We start from the raw sequence: 17,815 nt of genomic DNA on the forward strand, positions 1-17,815 counted from the left end.
GCGTTGCTTGTAAAGTTTGATGTGCGCTACAACAGTCACCTACCCAGACTCTAAGCTGATGGCCTCTGAAGCCTGGCAAGCCACTGGCCTTGTGGGGTGCTGAGCTGATGACCCTCGGACAACAGGGCAAGATGAAGTGAAACAGCCTGCACTTCCCTTATTGGTCAGACCAGGGTACAAGAGTTTCCTGATTGCTGAATACATACAGAGAGCTGCTGGCCTCTGAGCCCTTTTGCTGCTTCCAACGGGACCATCCCCAAGCTGGGAGAATCCTGCCATGTGAAGTGGATTTCCAGTTTCAGGGACACTGAAAAATCTACACATGCACCCCATGAAAGCATGAGCCTTTGGAGAGGAATGTATGTATAAATGACCGGTCGGTGTTAAAGAACTATATCCCAGCAAACAGCACCTGTGTAGGAAGTTGTCTACCTTCTTCCATCCTTCCCTTGGTCTCAGCATCAGAGAGGAAGGCAGAGAAGTAGAAAAGGGAAGGATGGAAGGGGTTTCCCTCCACATTAGCCACTAGAGCCACAAAGAGGTCTGTGCTGGACCAGGAGAAGGAAAAGTCCTACATACCAGGAAATAGGAGTTCAGCATAGCAAGGTGGGGGACAGTTTTATACGACTGAGATTCTTCCAGGAACCTGGTAAATACATGCGTTTCAATAAATATTTGTTTAGCACTGTGCGTTATACTGTACTAGGTGTTAAGGACACATAATGAGCAAGAAAGACGCGGCTCCTAATTATTTGCAGTTACAAATAGTCCTCTGTCTCTTCTTACCTATCTCCATCTGTGTATCATTTTGTCCTCTCTGTGAGAGACTATTTCCCCAAGAAAGTTAAAGCATCATTATTCCATTAATTACTCTGTTCATTTTTTTTTTTTAAAACATCACAAGGAAAACTCAACCAGGACACATTTCAAGAAGCAAAGAGACTAACTGCACTTTCTTCAAGGACCATTTATTAAAGAGCTGCCAACATTCTTTTCTCAACTACATTTCCCGAAAGCTTAGCACTTGGCCATAAAAGTTTACTCCAGACTAAAATTTGGCATGTGCGACAGAGAAGTCTTCAAATTTGCCAATTTGGCTGATGTCTTTTTGAATAACTAGTAGGGAAATAGGAAAAAAAAACTGGAGTGAAATGCTATAAATCATAGCATTATTTGGAGAGATTATTCATTTCATGGGATAATGAATCTATAAGAAATTAACCCCAAAATATGGTAGATTTTTTTCAGATAGGTTTTTTTTTTTTTTCTGAGACAGAGTCTCACTTTGTTGCCCAGGCTAGACAGTGAGTGCCGTGGCATCACCTGGTTCACAGCAACCTCAATCTCCTGGGCTCAGTGATCCTACTGCCTCAGCATCCCAGGTAGCTGGGACTACAAGCACGCACCACCATGCCTGGCTAATTTTTTGTATATATATTTTTAGTTGGTCAATTAATTTCTCTCTATTTTTGGCAGAGATAGGGTCTCCCTCAGGCTGGTTTTGAACTCCTGACCTTGAGCAATCCGCCTGCCTCGGCCTCCCAGAGTGCCAGGATTATAGGCGTGAGCCACTGCGCCCGATCTAAAGATAGTTTTTTTCAAAAGCCTCAAATCTGTGTAGAAATATATTAAAAATGTAAATAAGTAATATGCAAAGACCTGAGATTCTCAATTCTGTTGAAAATTCTTGTTTTTTTCTTATTTGCACATGATTATTCCTTTGTTTTATAGGATAGTTCAGATTAAAGCAAAAGCAAAAATAAAAAAAATTCCTATCTATATATGGATATATATGAACAAATTATTAATATAAAGACAGTGCTGGCCGGGCATGATGGCTCATGCCTGTAATCCTAGCACTCTGGGAGGCTGAGGCGGGCGGATTGCTTGAGGTCAGGAGTTCGAAACCAGCCTGAGCAAGACCCGTCTCTACCAAAAATAGAAAGAAATTAATTGGCCAACTAAAAATATATATACAAAAAATTAGCTGGGCATGGTGGCGCATGCCTGTAGTCCCAGCTACTCGGGAAGCTGAGGCAGGAGGATCGCTAGAGCCCAGGAAATTGAGGTTGCTGTGAGCTAGGTGGATGCCACGGCACTCACTCTGGCATTGGCAACAAAGTGAGACTCTGTCTCAAAAAAAAAAAAAAAAAGTGGATTATGGATAAGCTGTATATTTATACACAATCACACAAATGTGTATGTGTGCATATAGAGCTAGAATATATGGCAACAAGCTTGTAGAAGCTTTGGTCTGTTTTGTTGGAAATCATAATCATTATGGACAGATGAAATTAAAATACTGAATGCTCTCCTATTCATTGATACATCTTGGGTAGTTAGGGTTGAGGTATTTGCCCATAAAGACAGAGATATGTTGGTTCTGTAAGCATCATTTTTACAGTAGATTTTCAGAAGTGGCAATTAAGAGAATTCTACAGAGAAAGCCAATGTAGAATAAGTGAGTATTATGAGGATATGCTGCCAGGTAGGGCTGCAGAGTTCTGTACAAGGCACCAAACTCATTTCTGCACTTCCTCCTGCCTCCTATGACTTCTGACAAATACAAAGAAGCTGTTGTAACTTCCCAGATTCTCAAGTAAAATGATTGCACAATTGGAACAATTGTAAAATATTACGGTGCCATTCCCATTTGCAAAGATAAACCAAGTGTCATGCTATCCCTAAATAATTCTGATTTTGAAAAAAAAATTGATGAAAATCATGTAATACAGATAGATCCCTACATAAGCATTTGCCTGGAAATGCAATGCTGATGTCCGAGAACACCAATATAGCTCCGGTGACCAAGATTACAGACATAAATGCTGGATTGTCAATCCAGTCATGTGTATTTCCAGCTCTCCCTTCAAAGAAGCATTTAGCCTAATTCTCTTCACACTTCATAAGAAGATTCAGAATTATAAAACCCAATTTAGAAGTTACAACATATTTTATAAATAATTCAGGAAGAATTTTTCAAATAAACCATAGGCATAATATGTTTACCTCCAAAATTACAGACGCAAGTTTGAATTTCCTTCCAAGAAATTTTTTTGAAAGGACAACTTTCAAATTCTGTCATACACAGTATTAAACTTCTTAAGCTTTACTCATCAAAAGCTGTGATGTCATATGCACTGCACATGAAACATACACCCTAGAAGAGCAATGTTGGAGAAGAGATTTTATCCATGACTTCTTGGTCTTGAAGATACAGCTCTCTCTAAGACAGCATTGAGAATATCCATCTATATTACATCAGAACCTCTTCACTAAAAGATGAAATCTCTTCGCAGCTAGCAGCCTGAATGGAAAAGCAGACCTCCAGTGCTACTGGAGATAAAAAGTTATACTCATCAGTTTAGTATCACATGCTGATTTAAAATCCAACATGCACTGATGTTTGAGAATAAATAGGAAAAGAAATTTCCTCTACTGATACTTCAAAGACTTTGCAACATCTGGAATCTGGTTCTATACAGGGTATTCCACTAAGAAGTCAGAATAAAAGGACTTTAATAGAGCAAACAGGATTCAGGTTTCTTTCAATATGTTCTCCCTGGGGGGAAACAAATAACACAATGCATCTGACTAACCTTTCCACACTTCAGCTGCATTAATTAGCATTTAGTCATGGATTCCACCGTGAGCCAGATGAACTCAGCGCTACAGCTGTTTTCATTGAAGGGAAAAAATACGAGTTCACATTTTAGATTCCCAGCATTTATAAATCTGGGCAGAATATTTTATTCCCTGCCTTTGTGCCAGCATTATTGATAACAATTACATATTACTCACTTACTCACCCAAATAAATTCACACCCAGCCTAGATGGTGATTAAATCAATATCAATATTATAATATCAATAAAGTATTACTTAAACTGGGTCAGCCAGAGCCAATTCTATAAAAATCACTTTCTTACCTCCCCTGTTCTTACATTGAGGGATAAGGAAAGGCTGAAGAACTGATCAAAAAAGAAGTTTTCTGCTGGGTTAGTCAACAATTTAAGTGGAGATCAGGTACGCTGAGAAGAATGGGTGCAGATGACGAGGAACAATGAACAGATGTTCATAAGCTCAACCGCAGGATCTGATGACCTGGCAGAGCAATACTCCACTTTATAAGCCACACATGTGGGACTGGTTGTTTGGGAGTAAAGTTGAGGGATAAAACTGTTAATACTTGGTAAGTCATTGAAAGATGGTTTTTGTTTTGTTTTGTTTTTATAACAAGGGCTCCTTTAAGATGAAGTTCCATGAGAAAATATGTCAGCGAGTTAGATGAGCAAAGCAGTCTACCTATAACACCTTGTCAAATTTTATACAACAAGAGCACTGTAAAATCAAATTTGTCTCCAATAGTCTCTTACAAATGCTGTGTCATGCCTTCTGGTCAACTCTGGAGTCTCATGGACAAATGGAAATCCAACAGTCATGTGACCATGAGTGTGTCAGGGTGTGTGCATTTGTTTACACCAGTGTACAGACCTGAGCTCCTCATCTGTGTAAACACTAACCAAATCTGATACTTGCCTTCTCAATTAACATTCTCAGCCAAGACTCAAGAAGAATAAAATATGTCTAACTTGTTTTCACCTTTATCAACATAGAATGACAATAATTTAATAAAAACCAGAAAAAATATCTTACCTGCAACTACTTCAAATAGGAACTTCCCTGGGTTTTCTTCATTGCAGGGATGTTCAAGGACTTTATTTCCAGGCAGAAAAATGGTGCCCTGTGAACACAAATGGCCAAAATACCAATATTATCAGATAGCGAACATCATATATTATCATTTTCACCGTCATCATCATGAATACTCAAGGTATATCTGTAACCCATTATATGGTAATATGCATCAGAGTCCTTTATATTCCCAATAATCAAAAATTATGTACCAGAATCATATTTATCCAACATTTAACAAATATGTATTGAGCATCTCACATGTATAAGACACTATATTAGCTGCTACATACATTTTAAGCACCAATTTTTAAAACACATTCTGTGTGCCAGAAATGTTACTGAGGATTCTGACAACATAATATTATTTAGTTATTAGAGTAAACTTATGAGGGTAGATATTATTTTCCCCATTTATAGCTGTGAAAATTAAGCAGAGACATGAAACAACTTAGCCAAAGTTGTGATAAGACTTCTCTTGGTTATCCCTTCTCTTTTCTATCTGTTAGATATCTCTCTTTTTAGTGCATCATTTCCATTAGTGCTGAGGCATATTTAAAAGTCTATTCCATTTAAAAAATTACTTTGACTCCACCTCCCCCTCCAGCTATAATCCTGCTTTTTTCCTTGCCTAGCAAAGAGTTGTCTACACTGAATCTATTTTCCCACACGTCTCCTGTGCAGCCTGGTTTATGCACCTGTAATTCCACTTTCACGAATCTCACAAGCTACATGTTTGAAAGGCTCAACTCTCAATGAACTTGATTTTCCAGAAGCATTCACGGCTATTGACCACTCTTTCTTGAAGCGCTTCTTTCCTTGGTTTCTTGGTTTTCTCCAGGTTTTCACCCTCACTTCTCTGATGGCTGAGTCTCTTTTGCTGACTCTAACTGACTTTTAAATATTTGAGTTTTTCCAAGATGTATCCAATGATTCCTTCTCTTCTGACTCTAATGCTCTCTTTCTCCAGGATATACCCTCTATGCCTGTGACTTCGATAATCAACTGTAAGACAATGAATATCAAATTAATGTTCCTAACCTAGGCCTCTCTGAGTTTCAGACCTTTACATCTAAGAGCTTATTTGACATTTCTACCTGGATATCTCAAAGACATCTTAAACTCAACATAGTCAAATTAAAACGCAGGTAAATCTGATCCTCATTAGTCATTCCCTAGCTCAGGGATTGGCACCATCTTCCACGCAGTTGCAAAAGTCAGAAATGTAGGAATCATTATCTCAACTATATATCTCTACTATCACTACTCTCTAGTTTCAAGCAACTATTATCTCTTGTCCGGAATGTTTCAAATGCCCTTTCACTGAATTTTTCAGAAAACTAACACATTTCAATCCATTTTTTTTCCTTATAGCAGCCAGTGATCTTCAGAAACAGAAATCTGATCTCGCAACTTTCCTGTTTAAAAATCTTCAATGGTTTTTATTTGTTCTAGGATAAAGGTCTGGGTGGTCTGGCACCACTCACATCTCTCAGCTATTTTTTCTGCTCTTACACTTTTGTTGTTTTCTGTAGCTTTCTATTATCCAGCTAATTGCCCTTCTATAAATGGGGTATCATGCTCCAATCTACCTCAGGACAACATTTTTTTTTCCATTATTATTTTATATCATTCTTAGGAGTGACTATATCTATGATATACTTGCATGAATTCCTGATTTTTTTCCTGGACTGTTTTACCACTGTACCTAATTATGCTCTCTGTAAGATTATTTGATTAATGTCTATCTCCCTCATCAATCTGTAAGGAAGCAATGATAATGCATATTTTGATCCCTTGTTTACCACCAATGCCTAGTAGCATTTGGCATGGCATATAATTAATGCTAAAGAAGTATATTGCTGAGTGAATGAGTACTAACTATTAGTGCAGTAAAGTCAGTATTCAAAACTAAGCATGCTGGACCCAAAGGCCCATGCTCTTGTTTACTATATTATATTGCCCATTTTTCACAGCTTGAAGCAATATTCAGCTAAAGTAGTATTTTATTCAACTATCATCCTACCTGGTTTGGCACAGAAAATTATAGTCATCAACTATTTCCCTCCTTCTGGGCTTAGAGAGCTAAAACACAGCATTCTCTAACTAAAACTGAAGGGATTGTAGGTTAGAAGTATCCCTCTCCCTCCATGTCCTACCAAGGGAGGTGATATAGATTCTGTCTTTGTTTTCCTCCTCCAAGAAGTACACTGTTCTGCTTTGCACCATATCTAGATTCTTCTGGCCCATGGATCACATTTTGTTTACTGGTATCGTATTAATAGTTTTTAAAAAATTACTAACTACTTTAAAGATATTCATTATAATTAAGACCTTTTATTACCCAGGTTTAATCTATATGGTTTCTATATGGCATAATCAATTGTTTCAATTAAGAGTTTATTATATTTACTGAAATGATTTTGTGAAGTAATTTATTTTGTGATTTATCTTAGTTTTAGAAAATAGCATCTAACCTTGCAGAGATACATAGTATTCATTTCATGCATATGGTATGTTTGTATGTGTATGTATGACTCCTGTTTAGTCCTATGCCTTCAGGGTCTACTTAAGATCTTAAATTGTACATGTCCATGTTAGTTGAATTCAAACCACTCTCCTGCATAAACACAACCTCTGTGAAATCCCAAACTACCTCACTTGGTAATTAAAAGACTCCAAGTAATGCTATCGTTTGTTGTCTTTTTATATATGTGAAATAGTTACTTCTGGCTGAAGTTTTTATTTTCACTTTCAAATTTGACATTATGCAAGTTTTATATTTTGACAGTTTTCCAAACAAACTGTGATATAAAAATAATAGTTTAAATATCAGTAAGAGTGTTTAAGGCAGGATATACTGTAACTGACAAATGTTTACTGTGGTCAGTTCATAAAGTCATTCCATAAGTAAAATAAACCCATTTAATTGAAACAACTAACCTGATCACCTTGCATAGAAATCATGTAAAGTCCATAACTAAGGGAAATGTTTTAATTGTGATAGTTATTTTCAATGTATTTAGCAATGTCTATATTATCAGAAAATGTAGATAAACAAGCAAAAATCTCTAATTTAACTGCCACAGTTAACCAAAATGAACACGATATATATTTTCTCATATTTTTATGTATTTTTATATATGTGTGTATAAACATACAATTTTTACAAAAACAGTAATCAAAATAAAAAGGCATTATCTGCCTCAAAATTTAAAAACCAGGCCGGGCGTGGCGGATTGTTTGAGCTCAGGAGTTCGAGACTAGCCTGAGCAAGAGCAGGAATCTGTCTCTACTAAAAAATAGAAAGAAATTAGCTGGACAACTAAAAAATGTATATATAAAAAATCAGCTGGGCATGGTGGCTCATACCTGTAGTCCCAGCTACTCGGGAGGCTGAGGCAGCAGGATTGTTTGACCCCAGGAATTTGAGGTTGCTGCGAGCTAGGCTGATGCCACAACACTCTAACCCAGGCAACAGAGTGAGACTCTGTCTCAAAAAAACCCAAAACTTAAGAACCATATATTTTTATTATGCCAATGTCATAATCTATATCAGCTTTAAGAGTTGAATTGTATAATACTTGCTTGAATATACACACTTTTTACATTCTATTGCTTCTATTTCTGTAAAGTGTTTATGGTTTATTGTAAGTGTTACTATAAAGAATATTTTAATGAGCATTCATGAAGCTAAGTCTTTGAGCTCCTTCTTAAATTATTCCTTCAGGGCAAATACCTAAGAAGCGAATTAGTCCTCAAAAGTTATACATTGTTTGTGTGGATTTGGTTAATTCTTCCAGAGTTGCTCTAAATTAGCTAACCAAACAAGCAACTGACTAATAAGCAAGTATAAATCAAGTGCCCAATCTAACTCAAAAGTAATTTATTGACAGACTACCATATGTCAGATATAATTTCTAGAATTATTTCAAGTGATGTGAGGTATGTAAATGAAATAAACTCTTACTCTCCACACAAGAATAACATAGTCCATGACTCTAAAACAAATACGTGCCAAAGTATGTAGAAGAACAAGCAAATATAATAAAAGTTTAAGGAGAGAGTATTGTAAGGGCAGGCTGATTAGTTCGGAAAGATAACATAAAGGAAATGGGTTTTAAAGGAGGATAGGGTTTTAAGATTTAGTGAGCTAGGGGAAAGCTTTCAAAGTGCAGGAAATAGCATCAACAAAAGCAGAAATTGGAGCCATATGTGCAGAGCACATTAGAATAAGCAAAAGATCCATGTGGAGGAATAATTAGGAAGTAAAGATTGTTGGTTACACATGTTGAGGATGTGCTGTAGGAAATCTAAGCCTAGGCAGGAGATGTAGCATTTGATATCCACTACAACTGAGAGCCAGAGCAAGTTCCTGAGCAAAGCAGATGGAGATTTAAGAACACCAGACTCCTCCCAGTGTGTTATCATAAAGCAATGGATCTGACATGAGATGTTAAAGTCAAGACTTACACAAAGGTGTCGGCAGTATAAATGGCATACATTTGCATTAGAGATGAATTAGTAGAAAGGTATTTTTAAGAAATACGTAAAGAAATTGTACATGGCTTAAACAGCAAATAAAGAAGAAGGAAGAGTCAAAAATGACTTCAATTTCTCTATGTGTAGAGGAAAGGTGATGCCTCTTGTTAGATATGGGAAGTAGGTAGATTCCAGCTCCTTAAGGCCCAGGTACTTAAGCCAAAAGTAGATGTTGATAATGACGATTGCTAACATTTCTTGACTATTGCTTTGCTAAACACTTTGCATGCTACTTTTGTCATTATTTGCCCAATGATTCTGTGACATAGGCACTTCTCATTTTATAAATGGGACAAAGCTCTGGGAACACCAGGAAGAGACTCCAGCACAGTAGATTCCTAATACAAAATTTTTGAACAAAAAAAATGAAGGAATGAATGCAAGTTGCTTTAAGGATTTTACCTTTAGGCACTAAACTCAATTTATGTTCCTATTTCTAATCAATGGCTGCTATTAAGTAAGTCTGAAGAAGTTCTGTAAATAGTTATCAAGTTTCTTCTTTTCCTTTGCAATTAGTTACATAGATTCCTGGGGTGCTGCCAGGGAGAAAAAAGAAGGGGTGACTTGCAAATTGGTACCATTTTGGAATCTACCTAAGTAACTCTCATATGTGATCTCTTTGAGGAACACTGACCTAAGCACTGTTATAAAGTGCCTTATTAAAAAAACCCCATAATATTAATAAAGCTACACACATTATAGAATTTACTACTTTTATTATTTTTTTCTCAGCTAATAAAACACACAAAAAGCAAGCAACACACACATTATATTTTCAAACCATTATTTAAATTAACGACAAACATCACAAAATATTTTATAATCAGCAAATAAATAAAAACAAATTATTCACACCAATGTCTCATCTTGTCATTTTGTATCATAAACTGCAGATCTAGCACTTGAAAAGCATTACCATTTTGGGTTCATTTTAATTTTAAAACATCATTTGCATAATATTATTACAGGTATTCAGATCCTAGGAGGCTAATAGGACAGCATTAATTGTAATAGAGAAAAATGTGTATAGTGTTTTGATATGATTCATTGAAAGCTTTTAACCCTTTCTTTTCAGACACAAGGATCTTTTACCCCATGCAAACACCCCCCCCCCACTTCCCCCACCCCGGACAGAACAGAAAAACAGGATTTTCTGCCCTGATGGAGTTCTTCTGCATGAATGTTCTCCCTGGGAGCAAAGCCATCTCCATTCTAGCTACTTTGGGGTCCCTTGTTTTTGTCAATATGTTTTGATTCATTGAGGAATGGAGAAATTCCTTCATTGTGGTGGTAAAAAGGGAGACGGTTTGGAAATGAGATAAAGGAAGACATTATGATTCTAAAACCAAAATTCTAGCACCACACTCTCAAAATGGGTAGAGACCTAGAAGTTATCTTTCCCAACATTTATCTAATATATGAACTGCTCTGCAATACAACGGGCATTCAGCATATGTCTGAACATCTTACTACCTTTCTTAAGGTATCCTTTGTCATTTTTGAAAGATTGCAGTTGGGAGGAAAAATAATCCAAATGCCGACACAAAACCCATCCCCCAACAATTTCCACTGCGAGTTCTTCCATTTGGAGTGAAGTCCCTTTCCCACACTGGATCGTGATGGCCAACACCTACTGAGACTGCTACGTGCCAGTACTGTCCACGTACAGAAGGAATGCTGCAGAATACATGAGTTGGGGAGCAGGCAGCTGGTGAGGTGCAGAGATGTGATTTGTCTCTGAGAAGTCCCAGCACCACTTCCTTAACCAGATAATAGAAAGCCACCGTGTGATTTATTGGCACATTCAGTCATTTATTCACCAAACATAGATTTAGCATGCATTATATGTCGAGGATGCCAAAATGCTTGGAAAAAAATGGAAATGTTAATATAAATTATCCTTGGCTAGTTAGGATATAGATAATTTTTGTTTTGCAAACTTTTCTATTGAAAAAAAGTTTTAAATAATACGCACATATTACTTGTGTACCAAAAAACATATAAATATATTTTTGAAGGAAAGAAAAATGACAGAAGGAAGCAGGGTTGGAGGAGAGCATTTTGGAACCTTAAACTTAGGTTTCTGCCTTGCAGTAAGGAGTGTGGAAGACAGTCCGAGAAGATGTCTAAATATAGGATAATTTACTGAATAATGGCCACCCAAAATTATCAGGTCCTAATCCCTGGGACCTGTAAATGTCACTTTACCAGGAAAAAGGGACTGTGCAGATATGATTAAGGAGTGTGATAGATTATACTGGATTGTCTGTTTGAGCCCTAAATCTAATCACAGGTATTTTTATAGGAGACAGGGAGAGACGCAGCAACACACAACATGGGCAGGGATTGCTGTGATGTAGCCACAAGCCAAGAACTGCTGACAATGCCCAGAAGCTGGCAGAGGAAAGGGAAAGATCCCCCTCTGCACCCCCCTCCAAGAGCCTTTGAAGAGAGTCTGGCCCCGGCTACACCTTGAATTTGGATTTCTTGACTCGTGAACTATGACAGAATTAAATTTCTTTTGTTTTGAGCCACCAAGTTTGTGGCAATGTGTTGCAGCAGCCAAGGAAAACTAAAACATACCAAGCCTTGGAAACAAATCTTCCAATGATTCCTAGAGGGGAGGCTGTAAACAGCTGAGCTTTTACAATGAGTCTACCCTAAATTTTCAAATACTGGTAAATGGTGCCTAATTTTTAATTAGTCAATCATTTTGGGGAAGAATGTACAGTGCGCAAGGCATCCAGAGAGGTGGTAGCCAAAGAAAGTCACTTCTCACCCAGCCCTCTCCTCCCAAGGGAGGAAACTATTAAATCATTCTCACATTCATGTTCCTGAACCCTAGGGCAGGTGACCTGTGGCAAGGTTAAACATCTTTATTTGGAGAAAATCGAGTTCAACTGCTAACCCTTCGCAACTAGTTACTAGGACCTTGTGTTCAGTGTCCAACGATACATGTCATTGTACAACTTTTATTATTTCTCACCTAGGAAAAGAAAATTTCAGCTGCTCAGGAGGTGGCAAGTGCCAAAGGTTTGAAATAAAATCTGTGGCAGCAGGAGAAAAAGAAAGAAAAAAGGGAAAGCTGGGAGCATTGTCATTTTGGGTTCATTTTAATTTTAAAGTGAACATTATGAAACAGAGATGTGAAGAACAAAAATAGTTACTGCTATATAATATTTACCGTGGGAAAGTGCAGGAACCTAAAAAGAAGGGTCCAATAAGCCATTATCAATGAACCAGAAAATTGATGATAAAATAGTCTCATTTAAGCTCTTATTTTAATTAACTAATAAACCCTCTGTGTGTTTAAAAAATTAGAAGGAAAGGACCTAGAATTAACCTTGGAAGGAACAATATAACAGCTAAGTCTAGAGTACCAAAATAACCTGATGTGCTGAATATAATGATCTTGCTAATTTTTTAGCAACTAAGTAAAATTATTTTATAGTTAAATAACTTTACATATATCTGACTCTTAAAATTGGAAATTTTCACAGACAGTAAAAACATCTTCAGCATGAAGAGAGCAACTTAGGACTTAATGACAACAGATGCTTTTGACTCTTTGAATTTGATTTTTTTAAAAAATCAATTCATTGTAAACTTTTAATACAGTTTTCATTTTGAAACTATTTTGTCTATTCAACAGATTAAAATTGAACATGAAAATACTATGCTGAGAAAAAAAAATTTTTACAAAAATGTTAATACTTTTTGCCATATAGTTGATTTTTAAAATATTATTTGTTTTCTCCAAAATTCCTACATGACAAGCATATTACTTTTTAAACATAAAAAGTAACCCGTTTGTGTACAAAGCTGTTTTGAGCTAATTCACTAACAGTGTTAAAGATACAGCTAGTGGGCTCTATATTATTTTAGAAGGATGGAGGCACAAGCTTGGGAGCTGAAAACCTGCAGGGTGTAAGAGCCTAAGCATGATTTTAAGAAAATAATTTCATATTCAAGTTTCTTTGAGAAATGAAATTGTGTGTGTGTACATGCACACATGCGAGAATATTTTTTTATTTTTAATTTTATTTTGGCCTTGCTTGGCCAACAACTACTCTTACTGCTTAGCAAAATAATGCCAGAGGAAAATATCAGTAACTAAAGTTTTGGATTCAATAGCCTAATATTTTTAATCTCAGAAGATCCATTGATTTTATACCTGTTCTCACATGATACCATGTAATATGTTTTTTCTTGGCTCCTGGCTCCTGCCACAAGCTACTCAAATGCCATCGATTTCTTTCTCTATCTTAAAAATATTGTGCTGGCTTCTATGATGAAGTAAAATGCCTCAATTTCAAATACTCAGCAGGTCCCTCGTCAGATCAGCCAGATACATGTGGTAACATAATTAAAATCGGGTTTAATATAGAATAGTTAAAATTAATATTATCATCTTCTCACTCTTCAAATACAATGAATAGAAATTATTTTTTGCTAGTGTTTTGATAGTTATTTTAACATGCATAGATTTCCAACATTAATGTTATAATCAGGATGCAGCATGGATTTTTATGAATTCCTTCTCTAGGTCAGGCAATGTTTTAAGGGCTGAAGATGTAGCAGCATAGAAAGTAGACAAGGTCCCTGTTCTCATGGAGCTTACACTTTAATGAAGGAAAAAATGCATATATCCATCCATAGATAAATAAATTTTAAAATGAGGTAATTATTAGATAATATAAAGTGCTGTGCTGTTAATTACAATGGGGTAGTACCTTTGAAGTGCCTGGGTCACTGGTCATGGAAGTCCTCTATGAGCAGGTGGCATTTTAGCTGAGATGGGAATGTTGAGACAAGTCCATCCACATGAAGGTGAAGAGAATGGTGATGTCTTAGAGGAAGACTGGGGCAGAGGCTAAGGTTAAGTGTTTGGATTTTATTCTAAGTGCAGTGAGAAGCCACTGAAGTGTTTTAAGAATGGTATCATATAATTTGTATTTTTAAAATAATACTTTGACTACTGAATAGAAAATGGATATAATCTAGAAAAGCGGTAACAGTGAAAGCCAGAGCCCAGGCTAGTTCAGTATAGAGAAGATTGGTAGCCATTAAGATGGAAAAAAGTATAATTATTCGGAACATGTCTTGGAGGTAAATGGGAGTTACAATCCTGGTAGAAAGGCAAGCTCAATTCCAGTGGATGGAAGAAAGAATCATCTGAGATTGGAAAGTGGAGACAATGATTATCAGTAACTCTAAAAATAAAAGTTTTCAAGTGAAAGAGATCAGATAAATGGGTTGGTAGCCAAAGAAGGATGCAGGGGCTGCAGTGTTTGTGGTTTTTTTTTGTTTTAGGAGAGGATATAATGGATTATATTTATTTGCTGCTGAGAATGGTTCAGTAGAAAGGGAAATAGTAATCCCAGAATCATTTATTGAGAATTCTATTATTTTTCAACAGAACTTTCTATGCCATCTGTTATTAAATTACATTTTATACATGTGAGGGTCTTTATCTAAGCTCTTTATTTTGTTCTATTGGTTGATTTGTCTATCCCTGAACCAATACCATATTAATTATTATATGTTCATATTTGATCAGGAATGTTTCCTTGTTTTGTTCTTCTTCATCAGAAATATCCCATTTTTGGTCCTTTGCATTTCCAAATAAAGTTATAACCTGCCTGTCAATACCTCCCTCCAAAATGTCCTGATGGGCTATTTATTGGTACTGCATTGAATCCATAGATCCATTTTCCTTTCTATAATACTAAACCCCCTATAATATTCATAGAATCTTTACAGGGTTAAGACTTACAATCCATAAACAATCTATATCTATCTATTAATTTCAGGTTTTTTAATGTCTTTCAACAAATAATTATAATTAATATATTTTTGCATATATACATGCATATATACAAATTTGTATTTATATATAAATTTATATTTACAAATTTATATGTCCAAATATCATATTCAATATATTTGTATTAATATATATTTTGATACACTTTGTATCTTGAAAGCTCTTTAGAATAGCATTAAAAATATGGTTTTAACTATTTACTCCTAATGTATAAAAATGCATATAGATGTTTTATGCAACAACCTTTCTACTCTTTTATTTGTAAAATACTTTGTAGACACAGATGTCTGTAATTAATGGCAGTTGTGTATATTTCTCCCCAATTCTTATACATTTCTTTCTTTTGTTTATCTATTGTGTGCTGACAAGGACCCATTAATAAAATGATGAATTGAAGTGATGATACTAAATATCCTTAACTTAGTCCTAATATCGAAGGGTATGCTTTCAATGTGTCATCATTAATTATGATGATGGCTAGAGACTTTTATAAGATACAGTACTTGTTATCACTTTTAGGAGGCTCCCTTCTATTCCTAGTTTACTAAGAATTGTTTTTTTTTAATTTTAATATCATGGGTGGATGTTACATTTTATTAAAATCTTTATTTTGTTTCTGTGCAGATAATCATACAATGTTTTCTCTCAAAACCTGTTATCATATTAAAAATTAAATCTTAAGTGAAGCAGAGCCTAGATTGCATGTATGCATTTCATTTCCCTTCTGGGCACACCGTAAGATTTCATTTCCCAGCCACTTATGCATGTAGGGGAGATTATGGGACGGAGTTCTGGCCATTACTAAGGTAGGAGGGTAATGCTACTGATGGTATGTGAGTCCCTGTAATGTTACAGTCTCTGAAGACCTCAGGAATAGAGCTATATCTTATTTCTCTATCCCCAGTAGTTAAGAAGGTACCAGGAATACAGAAGGCACAGATCAAATTTTATTGAGTGGCTGATTGAATGAAGCTACCTAATCTTTTGGTGAGGTTCAGTATTTATAAAATTTGAATAATTCTAATACAATGCATACTTAAACTGACACAGGCGATGATTTGGAGATTAAAATTAAATAAGGCATGCAGAATCTGTAAACTATAAAATGCTATAGAGAAGATAATTTTATTTTGTTCATATATTCTCCCAAGAGAACTCATCTTGTCTAGCAATAATAGATATTGAAAGCTAAAATTGGCTTTCTTAGGTGAATTTGGCGCTATTTTATTAGATGAATTCAAATATGACTTGAAAAACCTCTTAGTGGAGTTTTCAGGAAGGGGATGCCCACAGAGTGTGCCCTTTGACTTGCTGACAGTTGGCCTCCTTTCCAACTTAAAGGTACAATGATATAAGAGAGCAGGCAGGTGAGTAAATTATGCATTCGTTAGGATTATTTTTAGTATAGGAAGATAGCAAAGTGGATAAGAGGATAGCCTTGAGATTCTGACAAACTCATTTTCAATTCTGACTTTCACATCCTAAATATATGACCGTGGCAAAATTATTATAAATATCTATAGCTCTGTTTCATTAGTGAAATAGATCTAAAAAAATAAAAGAGCCTTCCACAGAGGACTGGTTTGAAGTTTAAATAAAATAATGCATGTGAAGTGCTTAGCATAGTACCTGACACATGGTTAGGGCAAGTATTAATAAATAGCAGCCATTATTAATACCATTTTTCTTTTAAGTCCAGTTTGGTAATTGATTGGTATATAGAACAAAGTTTTGGCGCTCTATAACATTATCTATTATTATCATTATTGGTATTTATAGTCTAATATTACCATATATATGTTGAAAAATGATCACAAATATACATATATGCTACTCAAAGTATTCATCACCTATGCTGAATAACAAGAATAAATCAGGCCCAAGCAAGAAACTGTTTGATGTGTCTGTGAGTTTTCAGGTTCATCTTGCAAGGAATTTTTGTTTGGCAAATTAGGAAATGAAAACCAGCAAGCTTCTGACCGAGAACTGGTCAGAGTTCTGAACAGTAATTTCCTCAGTGCCCTCAGATCATATGCCACCTACCAACAACAGGCAGGTGGACATCACAGAAAAAGAAATCCATTATTTCTTTTCCTCTCTAGAAAAGAAATATATGATTAACAAGTGATTTTATGACACAAATCAGATGCCTTGTGAGTACTCAGATCTCAGGGTGCAATGGTCACGCTGGTCTCCTTTTCATTCCAGGGTGAGATAATCAACTTTCCTTCTTGTGCCAGAGACATCAGTGACCTAAGTTTTTGGATACGACAATAAATGTTCCAACTTTCATAATGTTCATTAGCGTTTCTTTTCTGAAGGAAATAACGTGGGTCCTGCACATATGTCAAAAGGGCAGAAACTATTTTCGTCCATTTCTATTTCTAATGAAAAATAAATAAAAAACCTATAGTGGGTCACTGCTTCTTGTTACCTATTGCTTCATTCAGTATTTTCTGAGGATCTAAAATCTGAATTTAATTTAAAATCTAGTTGTGTTTTATGATTATTATTAATGAAAACTCACTGGAAATATTTTGTTAGAATGGTGAAAATAAAAGTTAAATAACTACCTGTTAAATAGTCAAAATAAAATACAAATTCAGGAAGCACAAGGAAGAGTTCTAAATATCTACAGTGAGGAAAATAAAGTATAAGCATATCATCTATATCTCTGCATTTTTTACCCAAAAACACTGATAAAAATATTATATTTCCTTATGGGTGTACAGCAGTGATATTAGTAAAGAAA

The 17,815-nt window shown here is 35.6% G+C and overlaps 1 protein-coding gene across 1 annotated transcript in view; it reads right to left on the reverse strand.

Moving 5' to 3' along the window:
- The window catches only part of ARHGAP24 (Rho GTPase activating protein 24), a 342,652-nt gene that overhangs the window by 202,773 nt on the left and 122,064 nt on the right, over positions 1-17,815 (reverse strand). The window contains exon 3 of the mRNA XM_012770911.2: positions 4,656-4,743. Within this exon, the coding sequence (XP_012626365.1) occupies positions 4,656-4,743 (88 nt within the window). The remainder of the gene's footprint in view (positions 1-4,655; positions 4,744-17,815) is intronic.

This window comes from Microcebus murinus, chromosome 29 (assembly GCF_040939455.1).
Source record: "Microcebus murinus isolate Inina chromosome 29, M.murinus_Inina_mat1.0, whole genome shotgun sequence".
Taxonomy (NCBI): Eukaryota; Metazoa; Chordata; class Mammalia; order Primates; family Cheirogaleidae; genus Microcebus; species Microcebus murinus.